The sequence below is a fragment of the Drosophila biarmipes genome, chromosome 2L (assembly GCF_025231255.1).
Source record: "Drosophila biarmipes strain raj3 chromosome 2L, RU_DBia_V1.1, whole genome shotgun sequence".
Taxonomy (NCBI): domain Eukaryota; kingdom Metazoa; phylum Arthropoda; class Insecta; order Diptera; family Drosophilidae; genus Drosophila; species Drosophila biarmipes.
This window is the reverse complement of record NC_066612.1, coordinates 20,782,224-20,797,194: the sequence shown is the minus strand read 5'-3', so window position 1 is coordinate 20,797,194 and position 14,971 is coordinate 20,782,224. Positions and strand designations below refer to the sequence as shown.

General features: G+C 40.4%; 1 protein-coding gene across 1 annotated transcript; it reads right to left on the bottom strand.

Annotated features, from left to right (window-relative positions):
* Positions 1 to 231: 231 nt before the first annotated feature.
* On the bottom strand, positions 232 to 1,334 carry LOC108034351 (uncharacterized). Its single transcript, XM_017109237.3, has 3 exons — positions 1,162 to 1,334; positions 993 to 1,108; positions 232 to 929 (listed from the first exon to the last, which is right to left on the bottom strand). The coding sequence occupies exons 1-3, from the start codon at positions 1,208 to 1,210 to the stop codon at positions 426 to 428; spliced, it is 669 nt and encodes a 222-aa protein (XP_016964726.1). The 5' UTR covers positions 1,211 to 1,334; the 3' UTR covers positions 232 to 425.
* Between the last annotated feature and the right edge of the window lie 13,637 nt (positions 1,335 to 14,971).

Sequence of the window (14,971 nt, the reverse complement as noted above, 5' to 3'; positions counted from 1 at the left end):
TAAAGTATATATATTCTTGATCAGGATCTAGCCATTGTCCGTCTGTCCGTATGAGAGATCTCACAACTTCTACTGAAATAGCGGGTAGATGGCGCATCACAATATCGCTTTGCTGCTTATATATCTCCATTTCATGTTTGATCCTTTAAGCTGAGTAATGGGTATCTCATAGCCGAGGCACTCGACTATAGAGTTCTTCTTTTTTTTTTTTTTTATAACAGAAAAACTTCGTTATTAATTTGACTTAATTTTTAGTTTTAATAAAGCTTTAAGTTTTAGTTGAAGGGTTCGAAAAAAAAATCAAATCCCATCCAGTTCCGCTGGGTTTCATGGCGAATACGCTAGCCTTTTAATGACATGGCGAAATAACATACATACATATTAAATTAATTATTGGGGAACATCAAATTACTGACAGAAACATCCTAGTCCTGGCTTTGCTCGTGGATGTCTGAGAAATCAGAGACGGCGACGCTGCTGGTGCTGATCAAGTGGCGATCAGGCATTTCACCAATGGACGGAAAGGAACTATTATCGCTGGCGCTGGACAGAGAAATCTCCTCCCAATTAACGCCCGAGTCGCCCTCCATGCCCAGAGAAACGGGCGTGGCGTCGGGATTGTCGGGCTGCAGCTGGTCTTCCAGATCCTGTGCCCTGCTGACAACCGGGGGCCTTATACGCTTGCCGGTTGGGTCGGTGATCTGGTTGTCATCCCCACCGGCAGCCCGCTTGCGTTCTGGAACCCGCCTTCCATCCGGGGGGCTCCAGTCCATGGGGTGATGAACACAAGCGCGTATCGTCATGCGTATGGGTTGGCTGGGCGGACTGTCCAAGTCGGGGGGGTCCCTCCTGGGCAATTGGGGCGATATGATCATTGTAGAGTTGTGCAAACCACTCGGCTGCGAGGACAGAAACTCCAGCTCGCTCTCCTGTGGGTTTCAGTGCCGATGAACTGGGTGTGGTGACTTAGAAACTAGTGATCGATATCCCACCTGCAGGGCCCTTTCCAAGTCCAGGTCGTCCGGCTTGCAGCTGGCCGACTGCTCCATAGCACTCGCCAACTGGCGCATTTCCTCGATTTCCATACCTGCCTCATAGACGCCGGCGCCTGCGCAAATAAGCCCTTACCATCTGTAGTGTAATTGTAATGCCTGCTCTTACTTTTGAGGAAGTCCACAAGGTTCTTGGTGGTTCGGCTGCGCAGTTCCATAGTGGACGAGAATAATTTTATTTGCCTATTTTATTTCAATTGTTTTTTTCTTTCTCATAACGGAACAATTCTCCTGACGGAAGTCGACTATCAAAGCGCCATATCGATAGGGAGATACCAGGTGAGGTCACACTTAGGGATGGTAAAGTACGTTTGAGCTTCCATCACGAGAAAAATAGGTAGGGTATTCCCTCTAGTGTTCAACAGTTTAATTTCGGTCAGTATCCGTGTTAAACAAGGTAAATTTCGGTATGGAGCTATGAATTTATGAATAATGGTTATTTCTAATTTTTTGTTTTATACATTTGAGAATCCCCAATGGCTAAAGAAAAGCTAATTTAACTTATTTTAGTATTGTTGTGTTATTTATATTGGAATATTTAAAAAAAAATTTTATTCTGGGCGACTAAAAGAGCGTTATTTACGAAGAGCTAGAGGTGCAATTCAGATTTTTGTTGTTTAGTAAATCGTAAAACCATTGTCACGTTTTAAGTTTAGACGTATAGCTTTAATACTCTTTTGCGCTCTTTCGGCCTTACTAGCTTCAAATATTGAAATCGTCTAATTTATCCAATAGCATGTTTTTTTAACTTTTGTTCTAAGTCCGGAAGTCACTTTTCACTTACAGCGCTTTGTTACTACCCGATTGCCCTCCAAATATTATTTAAATTTTGTGTCCTTAAATTCACTATTTTTGTGGACCGACTTCTGTAATAATTATGCAAAATGAAATCGCATAGTACGTGGGGCAACAGGGCTTAAAAAACCATTTACACATAAAAGCTTGAGTCAAACTGAGAACTTTTAACACCAGCTCTGCGAAGTTGAAATGCATCGTGTAAAAAGGAAACGCTGGCGAACTTTTTATGTGGTCAACCTGCTGACCAAAGTTGCAGCTTTTGCTGCCCGCAACGCTGGCAATTGTTTTTCTAATTTAAGCAAAAAATGCGTCTCTCTGCTTTTTGCATGGCCAGCCACCTGCGAGTTCTCCAGCCCCTCGACCCTGCCCCTTTCACTTTTTGCATACCTTTCAACCCCATCCACCCTCGCCCACTGACCTCTGTCCTTTCACCCCAAACGACAACCGAGTTGAAATTCAACAAAATGTCAAAACGCCACTTGAAGTCAGTTTGCCTTTTTCGCTGCCATGCAGCGCGCTTTTGACCCGAAAATTGTTCTTTATGTGGGGCAGTTACCAGTTTGACTTTTGCTCCATGGTAATTGGTAATACCCTTACATTTCAAGATCGAATTAGTCTGCAATGGCGGAGAAATTCGTAAAGATTTTTCAGTAAGCTTTACAGTTTTTAAAACATTTTTAAGGAACCTTAGATTTGAGTTTTGTCGGATTTTCTTCTCACATTCGTTGGTCATCTGATGTGTATCCTCAAGAAATTGAAAGATGAATTAAAACATTCTCCAGACATTTATTTTTATTTTTTCTTTTAATTAAAATGTTTTGTTTTATTAAAGTTAAGAGCCCGAATTACTATTTATTCCCGCGAACCCCTCAGGCTGAACTCTGTCTCTCCGTTTTATATTTTTGGTATACTTTTTTCCTTTTTTTCCATTTTTCTATATGACCAAACTCTCTTGCTGGTTTAAACAAGCGCCACAGAAATAAAAGGTCAAAAAATAGGAAAAGTTTCGATGTCGTCGCGTTGGCGAGCATTGCTTCTTTGCATAGGAGTCGCCACGGAGTCCCAACTGCATTTGCTCCACTTCACCGTCGTCCTCCGACTAAACCTCAGCTGCTGTGGCACATCAGACGCAAATAAAAAAAGGAGTATAGAAAAACCTGGACCAAAGCCGTTTGTGCTAGCCCGCATTTTGTGCAATTTTGGCTGGCATTTAAAGTCCGTTCAATTACCGCGTACCAAGTTTGACATGGGCAACACAAACAAAAGAAAATGTGTTCGGCTCAAGAAGCGAATTTAAACTCTGACTGGCGAAAGCTTACACAGATTTTATGCTGCCCCTAACCCTTTAAAGCCTGTTTCGCAGGCAGTGAAGCAGCTAACTCTTATTGTATTAGCAAATATGTGCCGCTCTCGATTTGCTTTTAGTGGCTCCGCTTTATGTTTTCATCATGGGGACTAAGGGATTTTCGCCATTAACTTTTGCTCGCCAGCTTTCCGGCACATTAGGCAGCCATTATTTGGCTAATTTTGCATCTTTCGGCCATATAATTTACACCGAATAACACACGAGTGCACACACATACCCACAAATACCTTGGCCATGGCCAGTCTAAGTGCTGCGTGACTGCTGCTAAAATATTCGCGCAGCACTCATACGCCACGTTGGCCACCGGCCTGTTTCCGGGCCTCCGAGCTGCCTAATCAATGATTTGGAAATACCTTACACAACATTAATTTTACGCTTCGATCCCTCATAACCAGTCCCAAAGGCGTTCCTAATGTTTTCGCGATTTAAATTTGAACTAAAGTAGTTCGAAAATATTGAATATTGAAAAAAACCCGATTTCAAATTATTTATAGCTTTATTTATAAATATAAATATTTATTTATTTATAAATATAAATATTTATATATAAATATAAATATTTATTTATAAATATAAATATTTATTTATAAATATTACTCAATACTGAAAGTTGCCTGTGAAAATAAAAAGTACTCTAAAAAAGCTTATTCCATCATCCATTTATGGTCTTGGAAACATTTTTTCCCACTTTTAATCGCACATCTCTGGGCTGATGCTGGTCACAAGCCCTCTCCAAGTTCCGGCTTGTATTTGCATTTGCATTTTCACAACATACGCTGCACAAATAAAATATGCAAGCAGCAAATTTGTAGCCAGACACAGTCAATAGCGCAAATTTATTGCCAATTTTTGGGATTTAGCCTGCTGGCTGCTGCTGAATCTCCAGTTCCTGCCCGTTCGAGCCGTGGCAAGGGTTTGATTGTGCGAAATTGCAAATCAAACATGACTAAGGGACCATCTCGGTTCCGGGGAGGAATGGGCGGTCTGTTTACTAGTAGCAGGGAAGCGGCCACAAAATGGTTCGAATATTTTACTGATGGAGATGGGAGTGTTGCACTTTCCAGTGGCTGTCCTTTTTGTTGCACATCTGTTGCTAGCAGGTTTTCGACAAGGCAAGGGGTTCAGCAGGCATCCTTAAAGGAAAACTGTATTGAGGACTCCGTTTTTCTTATACCTAAAGACATTGCCACTTTCCTTTATCTAAAACGAATTAATTGCAAAGACCTAACTTCGTGGCAATTGTATTATGCATTGATAGAAGGTACATACAATAGCAATTAAAGTTCATAAACTTAGTTTCTACATTTCAATTATTGAGTAAAAAATAAGGTCAATTACATTTATTTACAGATGTTTAACAACTAAATTACTTCAGATTCCTGAAGTAATTTGCAAATTCATTTAAATAGCTTAGCCCGCCAGCACTTTATTAAACAGTCTATTTATTCCTTAGTCTAAGCACTTGTATTTCGTCAGTGGAAATTTGTTTGTTGACCAGATAAGATTGCTTACCTAAGCTGTGCACATGTGCATTTTCGTCGAAATACTTGTACAGAATTTGTACAGCTATTTGCTTTTGCCAGTTTTCGGATACTTTGTTTTAGGGGCTCTCAGAACTAGAGCTCCAAACTAGCAGTTTTTCACGTTCTGACCATTTCAGCTATTTATCTACTAATTTCGCAACCGCTCTCAGAGTAGCAGATGCATTCTCAGATACAGATACACCCCGGGCGCTTAGAAGTATGCTAGGGTTTGCTTAGCTGCACCACAAATTTCGCGTGGTGTACGCCGAGATAAATGAGCGAGTTTTAGTTGCATTTCCTCCCCCCGTTTCCCGCAGAGAAGTAAAATAAAATAAAATATATGCAAATAAACATAAATAACGTGCAAAGAAGGAAACCACAAGCAGACATAACTAACAGTGAAAAGTGAGTGCGGAATAAAAATGAAATGAATGCCGGGCCACAACTAATGCACGTCCTGGTGTGTGTGCGTCCTGGATGCGCCAGTGTGTGTGCATATGGTGGTGTGTGCATTTTCATGGCGAAATAAATATGTTTGTGTGCTCCTCATTGTTGCAAATTCTGTTTCCTTGCCGCATTTATTTCCGCTTTCGGGGAGTTGAGTTTGATTAGCTGGGTGTGAATGCAAGTATGTGTATTGGAAAATATTTTGTAGTTTTCATCTATTTGCGTGGTTGTTTGGGGAAATAATTTGAGCAGCAGACTATTTTGGGCTTTTTCTTACTCACTTAGGTTTTAGTTTAGTTTAGTTATTTAAGATACTTCTCTTATATACTTTCGAGAGTTCTGAGAGTGACAATAAAATACCTTTGAATTTGTATTTAAATTTGTAAGAAAATGCTGTATGTCTTCGAAATAAATGTTTTTGGGTGTAAAAAGCCAGCTTTGAACGAAATACATGGAATGCGAACGACAATTACTATGAGTGGCAACACCAATTCAATAGCAAACGTGTCCTTTAAGACAGGCACCCCACCATGGAAATCCTAAGTCCTTTATCAATGGATCCGAATGTCAAAACCACCCATTTTTGCCAAGCCCGAGCGTCATTCAAATTCTATTTTGTTTCATTTTATTACAATTTGCATTTGCTCGGAGCTGACAGCGCTCCGTGTCCTCAAGTCCTCGCATCATCATCCTTCGGATTCAGTGCCACATCCGGCGCGTCCTCATCCGCATCCTAGTCCCTTCAATGGAGCGAATTTTTCCTCGGCATGTGTTTTGCATTTTCTGCGGTCTTTTTCCCGTATGTTTGCTCGAGTGTCTGTGCGAGATTGTGTGTTTGCGCACATTAACACTTTATTGTTGCTGTTTTCGCATGCCCACCGAAAGCTTAACGAAGCAAAATATTTTTTGGCTGCTGCATTTCCATTTTTTTGTTAAATGGTATGCCAATTTTTAGGGGGTTCCCTCTTGGCGCCTAATTCCCGACTTCTTCGTTTTGCATTCTGGCGTTGCATATGTAATTGTCCATTTTTGGAGCAAAAGCAACAAAGAAGGCGCTTGTTTCACAGATAATATTTGTGCGCCGAAGGGGAAAATGGGCGGTGGGTGGCTGTTCAGCCTGGGGTGGCCACATGACTGTTATCTCAGCTTTTCTTGCAACATTGGCTTCAGCTGCATCTTTTGCTTTGCAAGCACAGACAGAATCAGGGGGCTCTGTAAACTATATGTGCATATAATAATCAAAAAACGTTTTCAAAATATAACATTATCAATATATTTTGATTGATATCATTAAGTTACTCTTCATATCAAACCAAAACACCTCGTATAGCCATAGGTAAAAAATGTAGAAAGTGTACTTATTAAGTAGATCGTAATACATTTTTGCCACAAAAGTTTCAGAACTTTGTTCGTTGAAGAGGTAAAAACCTGTTTGCTTTTATTCCGAAACTTAAATCGTATTTTCACGATAGCAAAATTCTGTTTTAGAACTCTATAGCATTGTTGAATCTCTTGTTGAATCTTGCTTTCAAATAGTTGTTTAATATTTACCCCCCCGAAAAGATTTTCCAAGTCCACGCCACTGATGCGTGGAGCATGTAAATTTTTTGCCAACAACGTCGACAACGACATTGACAACTTTGTTGTCTGGTTGCTTGCGTGTAATTTCTTTCTGCTGTTGCCGCTTGTTTGGCTTGTGGTTGTTGCACGGCTGCGGCCCACAGCCCTCCTCGTTTTCCGCCCAATATCAGCTGTCTGCCTTTAACGTGCCAATCTCAAGTCCCCGTCTAGGTGCACTTTGATAGCTCCCCAGCAGCCTGCTTCCGTTTCTGGGGAAAGTGGAAAAGTGTCAACCGCAACTGCAAGTCGCCGGGGGAAAAGTCGAGGAGCTCACTTTCAGGTGGAAGCGACTTTCCCGATGTCCAGCTGTGGTTTCATCCGCCGTGAAACACGAGCCTCGCACTGTGCCTCGCTTTCTTCTCGTCGCTCCGTTTGTAGGGAGGACTGTAAAAAAGTCATTGATTTATTTCAGTTGCTTGATTGAATCAGAAACACATTTAATCAGGAATGCAAAAACAATAGAATCTAATAACTATTCTAACTCAATAAATTTCATGTATGTGTTTTTGCTGATTTACTGCTTTATTGTTGAAGTAAATCGGTTTTACTTATAATATTTTAAAGACCTTATGTTTAAACTATAATTATCAATAATAATGAAGTAAAACGAGTACCAACAGTTAAAAAATATTAGTCTTTTCAATAATTTAGAGTTGTATTTTATTCAAATACCATTGTTATGATAAGCCGTATCTAGCGTAGTGCAATCCAATAATAAATTGCAAACGAATATATTTGAATCCATTATTGGCAAACCATACACATTGGCCTTTTAATCCATTTCTCTGCTTTTGCCGTGCTGCATAAAAAGATGCGTTCAAGCTCCTGATTTGGTGTAACAGTCCAACAAATACACATTGCAACAACACATTGGTAAACAAGAATATTAAAACCCAAAATATTTTTCGGGCATTTAATTGTTTTATTTTTGCAAATGCTTTCGTAAATGTTTGAGTAACTTGGTAAAACGCTGAAAGGCATTACACGCATATAATTTTTATTGCTGACCCGAATAGCGGAATAATCATAATCAATAATGAATTTGCATAAATATTAAATGCCAATAGCCTTTCATCACGGTGCGATATGTTGCTTCACCATTGAAATTGTGTGTGTGAGGCATTTTTCGAATGCGGTTCAATGGCCGAACTTTATTCGCTTGTATATAGCCTTAGGGCCAACAAACTGGGTTCAAATTCAGAGCTCGTTTAAAGTCATTTTTGATGCCATGTTTTGGCGTTTAATCTGACACTATCAAGCGGTGGCAACACTGTTCCATTTCACCAGGGTTGTCACTGCTAGCATTTAAGAGCGCAATTAGTTGGCACAGTATACTGGCGAACCCTAAAACGTTTACACTATAAAATACAGTTTTTTAGAAGCCAAAATGAGGATAATATAACATTTTTTAGTGCTGCTCCAGCAAGGTGTAAAATGCGTCCAGGCAGCGGGCCGTCCCTGTTGTCCTTGTCAGTCTCGTTCGCCATTCGCCGTGGCGTTTGGTTAATGTCTTCTTTATTATACGGAATTTATCACCGAAATTGGTCCCGACTCCCGCCTCTGGCATTTTCTCCTTCTGACGTGTCGTCCTTAAATCCCTTTCTGCTGCCGGCTCTCAAGCCCTTGCACATTGGACGGATTTCGTGGGCTTTTGGGCAAATTTTAACTCCCCATAAAGATGTAAAAACCTTGCAATACTTAGTTATATGTTTGAGTTAAATTAAAATCATTGCCTTTAAAAAATAGTAAAAAGATTACAAAAACCTTGAGAGAAAAAATAAAAAATTATATCCTAGCTTCCCTAAATATCTTAAAGGATATACAATTAAACATTTAAGTATTTACAGTAAAAATAAGCGCAGCTTAAGGCCACAGTAGCTATAGCTAGAGTTAAAGTATAGGTATTTGGTCATTTTAAATGACCTTTTAAAATAAGAATAAATAAAGAAATTTCGGTCTGTATTTTTAAATTTTACGCAATGTTCGTATAGTTTTCTAGCTTAAGGCCAAAGTGCTATAGCTACAATTAAAGCATAGGTATTTGGTAATCTTAAATTACCCTTAAATCTGAGAATAAATAAATTTCGGTCTGTGTGTTTTAATTTCACGCAACGTTCGTATAGTTTTCTATACGTAATCCTGAGATTACAATTCAGAATAAAAAATGTTTTTCTAAAAGTATTTGTAGCTTAAGTAATATTCACTGAGTATGCATTAGTCTTGCCGAGCGTTCTTTAAAATTCTTTTTTTTTGTCGCTTACTGCAGATTCTACTCTGCAGTCGTGGTGCTACATAAAGTTACCAACACATGCACATTGCAGGGCGTGCTAAGAACACGGCTAATATCCTTTATGGCCACAAAGGCAACACACACCAGCATGCATTTTTACTCCCCGAAGATTACACACACACAGAGAAAAGAAATTAATGTGTGGGTTTTGTGCTAATGAACGGCACATGGACATCGGTGGATGTTTGTTGGCGCTGTATTTGAGTTATAGCATTTTTACCACTAAAGTGGGAGGCAGCCCTGGATTTTTTACTGCTCGCTTTTAGATTGTTCCACGAAATTTATACCACATATATTTGGCCAGAGCTCAGGAGAGAAAGGGAAGGCGCTAAGGGAATTATGCAAATGTGTGCACATACATTGTCTTTTTCATAAGTGTTTTCTTATGATTTAAGAGACTTTAAAGAGGGACAAGAAGCTTTTTCTATAAAGAATAACTACAAATCAGTTTTTATAATGCTTTCTTTCTTGTTTTGAGGATAAACTTCAAAAATAACAATTTTATAAGTACCGATAAGATTTCTTGGGACCAAATGAAAATATTTAACGCAGTGAGTGAAATTGTCCCTAATACTGTTCTAAGAGTAAAAGCTAATGCAGCCAAAATACGAAAAAGGTGCCCCAAAGAAGGTGGATAAGCACGATGCTCCCCACAATGGGACTCAAAGTGAAAGCAGTTTTGCAAAATCGCTTTGCGTTGATAAGGAAAGTCAGCAGTTGGTTGGCTCTTGAAGCCGAAATCGCGCGTGTTTTACTGTCGAAAGGAGGTGGGGACAATGGCAGATGCCCCAATTGCATTCGTCATTTGTCGGGTCTTTTTTGTCGACATTGCTGGAAGAAGAAGGGCAGAAAAAATACCTTGAACCTTGACCAGACTTCTGTGTCATTCATACCCTTTCAAATATAATACAACATATCAGAAAGATTAGTATTAAACATTTATTCAAATTAAATCTTTGGTTATATAAAAAAGCATACTTGTAGGCGCTATTCTCTCGAAAGGAGTCTGATTAATCCTTCGATTTGATGCACGCTTTAGGGAGGGTAGGAGATATTCGACCTTTCGGGGAATCAATTTTCTTCCCAGGACTTTTTGCCGCTCTCTTCACCTGCCACTCACTTTGCGACTCGCGACTTTTGAACGCATGTCGCCATGTTTTTTCGAGCGTTTTCTTCTGACTCGTCGTCCTCTTGCCAAATTGAATTTGCATGGCTGAAGGCTAAGGCCAGCGTTAAGCGGCAGGATGCGGCCAAAAGGACCCCAACTGGAAGCGGAGATGGGCGACGGCAATTGTCGCTCATTGGCCGAAATGGCATTGCGTTTTCCGTCTGTTTTCCCCGTTAACGTAATGAAAATGCATGACGCTTTTCGGCCGGGCATCGGAATCACTTGAATGGCTCTTTGTGCAGCTGCAGCTGCAGCCACTTCGGCCCTTTTGGTGAACTGGCTCGAATGCATTCGGTGCAATTATTTTCGCATTTTTAAGCAATTAAGTTGCGCCGGGCCTGGGCACCTCGGCCACAGGTGTGTGGCCCATCAGCCATTCACGGAGATAAGCCAGAAGAACAGAGTGGCGAACAGTGGCGCACAGAAGCGGAGCGAAGCAGCTGCCACTTGCATTGTTAACCTCTTGTCCTCCGCAACCTAAGTGCAAATAAATTGAGGCTGTTCCGGTTACTTGTTCGCACGGCACCAGCGCGCCCTTCTCTCGATTAGCCCCTCTGACTCCTCTCCCCCGGCAAATGACATGCAGCCAAAGCTGTCCTGCTGGGAAAAAAGGGGAAATCGGAAAAACTGGGGCGGGAAAGCTGTGCTGACAAGCGGCGCGATAAACCGACAGCCATGTCAAAGACAACATTTCAGTTGGTTAGTTCTGCACTGGTCTGCATCTAGTGATGGTCGAGCTAACCACTGGTGAGGTTACTGGAATGGCACATAGATCCTCCATCCTTTCTACTCCCTGCTCCACTTTTACTTCATTATTTTAAATGCATAAAAAATTCTGTATGTGGTAGAAACTATTTTAGACCTTAAATTTTAAAAAAGTAATTCAAATGAAATATTTGTATAAAATAAACAATTTAAACATTCGGCTTTAAACAGCTTAAAACAAGAACAAGCCAAACCTTTAAAAACATTATCCAACGATCTGGGTTAATGTCATAAAACAATATTCAAAAAGTAAATATGGGTACCATTGTGTACCATCCATGCCAGTCGATAAAAAGGCATTTTAATATCCCGCACCCTTATTGCTAAATTAAAAATTGTTTTATAATTGTATTCAATTAAATGTAATTGTATTATAATTTTATTTGTTCTTGGCAGTCGACTTTAGCAATTGCATTTGTTTGAAATGTTTGAAAAACCCGCAATTATTTTAGTTTTACTTTTCCATCGGAACTGTCAAGAACCCATAAGAACATAATGCGAAGTGCCAGTTTGAAACGTTTTTTGCTGTTTACAATGTAAAGGAAGCACTTTTGCATTTCGTATGCCCCCTGACACCAGCTGGGTAAAATCTGCAAAAAGTGCTGCCAACAAAGTTTCGAGCCCGGCGGGAGTCCTGCACATCTCTAGACCGGCTTTGCGGGGGAACCACTCGACTGTTGGCTGGCTAACTGGCCAAATCCTTTGTGGTGGACACAGACGGGCAAACGACTTGACGCTTCGCTTAACTTAAGCGATTTTTTATGCGGCCACCTCGGAGGAGCTGTGGCTGGAGCCGGGAAAATATGCCATTCATGCTCCAGCTTGGCTCAGATGTGGCCGGGTGGCTCCTTGGGTCTTCAGTTCTTCTGCTGCAAATCTGCCAGGAGCTAATTAGCGAGACTCCGCAGTGGCAAATGTCGACATCGAGTATACGCCCCGTAACAAGTGCCAAGCAAATTGCATTTTCTTCTGCTCTTTCTACTGCTCCCACGTACTTTTATCCTTCGATATTTTATTTTTCACCTTGTAACCTGCTTTCCCTCTTCTTTGACTGACCGAAGGGTCCCATCTCAAAGCGAAAATATGTTTGCTGTGAGAAATCATGTTGGAGCTGGCTACCTTGTCGGGGGTTGGCTGGGTGCTTGGAAATTGCATTAAGCTCCATTACAAGCGAACTACGTTGCTTTTATATGGGAAACATCTTTTGGAGCCGGCCCCAGTCAGCCAACATTTTGGCCAATATGCCAGTGCATTTACTTTTCCCAAATTTATGTGCGCACTTCGACGCACTCAGAGGGGAGTGGAAATGGGTTGGAGGGGGCGTAATGAAATATTATCGATATATATTATGGGGCTTACACACATGGCACAATGTGTGCCCCGTTGGAGGGCCACTGGAGGCCCTCTCCTGCTCCCAAAATGCTCCGAAGCCAGGGAAAACACTCCCGTAAAGCTTACACAGATTTCGGGATTATCGACTGTTTACTATTAGTTTTACTTAACTGATTAATTTTGGTAAAATCACTTCCAGCTTGAACAGAGCTTTTCCTTCGATTTTAATTTGGTTCTTTGAAACTCCAAAAAGCGTTTTATTTTGCACTTGGGAAAGAGGATTTTCCGAAAATGATGACCTGAAAACTAAAGTTGCCCAGTGACAAACAAAAGTTCGTATTTGTGTGCTGCTCTTAAAAATAACGCCGGCTTAAATAAAGTTTATGTTTTTTCCGACTTTGATTTCGTTTATAGACACTGTGTATTGATTAACAATTTTGATTTATGCAACTTGCAGCAAAGTAAAAAGCCGAAATGCACAATTCGCATGCACACGAAAGGAGGTGCAAAAAATAGAGCCAGTATAATAAATATGGTGGGATTTCGGCCTGCGTGTGTGATGGTAAGTGGTTATGGGGTGTGCCAAACAGTGGCCGGCTGAATAAAATATACAAATAAAAATTGATTTTTATTTTTCATAAATTTAATGAACGGCTGACTGGCTGGACGACTGGTGGAGCCAGAACGGCGCCCTATTTGCCAGGACTCGTTGCACAATGAATGAATAATTGACAAAGAAATGATTTTTAATTGAATACAAATTTACAGCTGAACGGTTGTCTGTCCGGAGTGAAATCTACTAGAGGTCGGCATTTCTGCGAATGCATTCGTTACGTGGCAACAATGTAGACTGGCAATTCAAGATTTTAAGCGTCAATTGTGGCACCGCTTTATTTAATTGATTTTCCAATGATGCAGGATCAGTTAAATAGCTACGTTTTGCATCATATTGGTAATTGTGTAAATAGAAATAAATCACACTTTGGTTGTTATTTTTCACAGTATTCAACTTAATGTTTATTGAAAGCGGCTTCGTAACTTGTATTGTTATTAAAAACACAACTACCTATTGAAATTGAAAACATTCATAAAAGGTTGTAAAAAAGATGAAGTTATTCCTTGACAATCAAGGTAAGAAAAGAGTGAAGGCTTAAAAACTGATTGTTGTTAATATGAAATTATTGCTTAATTACTATACTTTATTTGGCAAAAAGCTGAATACATAAATGACCATGTTTTGAGTTCAGTGCTTCTAAATTATATATTCCACAGATAGCAACGTAATCAAAGTCTGTGCCAGCTAACAATTCGCAAATTTATTGCTTGGCGAGAACGGTCGTCCTTCACCGGCTTACATTCAACACAATTTGAGTTTGAATTTGCCGACTTAGAGTCGGGCCAGGACACACAACAAACAGCACGGAAGCCAAGTGCAGCTGCTCCTGGCTTAGCCGAAACAGGAGCAGGAATGCGACTTGCAGGCGGGGGAGGATGAGGAGTTAAGTTCGGAGTTACCATTACCATTACCATGGCTGGCGGAGCAATAAATGCCAAATGCAAACCGCCTGCACAGACCAAAAACATCTGCCAGGCTACGTAGGGTCCAGGCAATTGGAAAATCCTTCACCCATTATCCCCCACCAAGCTCTCCACCAAAGCCAATCCTCGATGCTCGCTTGCAGGACCAAGCTGTAAATCTTTGATGCAGTCGAGTGAATTTACAGTTGAGCGGCCAATTAAATGTTTTGTGGGGCACTAAAGTGCGTTGTTGTGTTTTTAGCAGTCGGTAACCCCAGGTATCCATAAAAAGGGAAAGCAATCGAGGGCCATAGAAAGCCAATAGAATGTGGGTCGCCTTAGTCGCCAGATTCAGCTGAGTCAAGCTCGACTCGGGGGTCAGGAGTGCTTCAAAGTCTGTTTAATAGGTTTATCTAGAATATACATTTATACACATTAATTATTAAATAAGTAGAATAAAAAATATACATGCGTATTACACTAAAACAAATAGCTCTGAGCTTTACTTTGTAAATTTTAATACAATTTTGGAGCTTATAAACAGATATTGAATAAATGCTGTTTGTTTGGGCGGTTGATTTTGGGATACCTGATGATTTACTTGTGTATTTACACTATAAATACCAACGTTACCTAATATATATGTATTTTGATTATTATATTAACTAACTCTAATTCCTACATTATTTGTTATTTTTTAAATTTTAAGATTATGGTATCCAGCTTTTAGTTCACAGGACCCTATTAATTTGATTTAGAGCAATACTCTAAGTACTCCATTAATAATAAACACACCCAAACACACGACTGCAGGGACTGCGGTCCGAGTGGAGCGTTAATTGATGAACTCATTTGTAGAACACTTATCCTGCAACCCCAGTGCAGTAAATATTCCCGGGCAGCCATTGCGGGAGAGGTCACCAGCAGAAGAGGAATCCCAATCCAAACAGCTTTAGCTATTTTTCCAGGCAGCAACGGATTGGCTTAGCCCCGGCCAGCGGAAAATGCATAGAGGGAGCTGAATAAAAAGTGAAGAAAAACCGAAGCGACTTCAATAAATAATTGATTAAGCATGGTTAAAGAAATTGTGCG

What these genes read in the sequence shown, in the direction of transcription:
- LOC108034351 (XM_017109237.3), bottom strand. Translation starts at nt 1,210, where the DNA reads ATGGAACTGCGCAGCCGAACCACCAAGAACCTTGTGGACTTCCTCAAA. An exon ending in CCTTGTGGACTTCCTCAAAA is followed by an intron (nt 1,109 to 1,161) that starts GTAAGAGCAGGC and finishes TTATTTGCGCAG; the next exon opens with GCGCCGGCGTCTATGAGGCA. An exon ending in ACTTGGAAAGGGCCCTGCAG is followed by an intron (nt 930 to 992) that starts GTGGGATATCGA and finishes TGAAACCCACAG; the next exon opens with GAGAGCGAGCTGGAGTTTCT.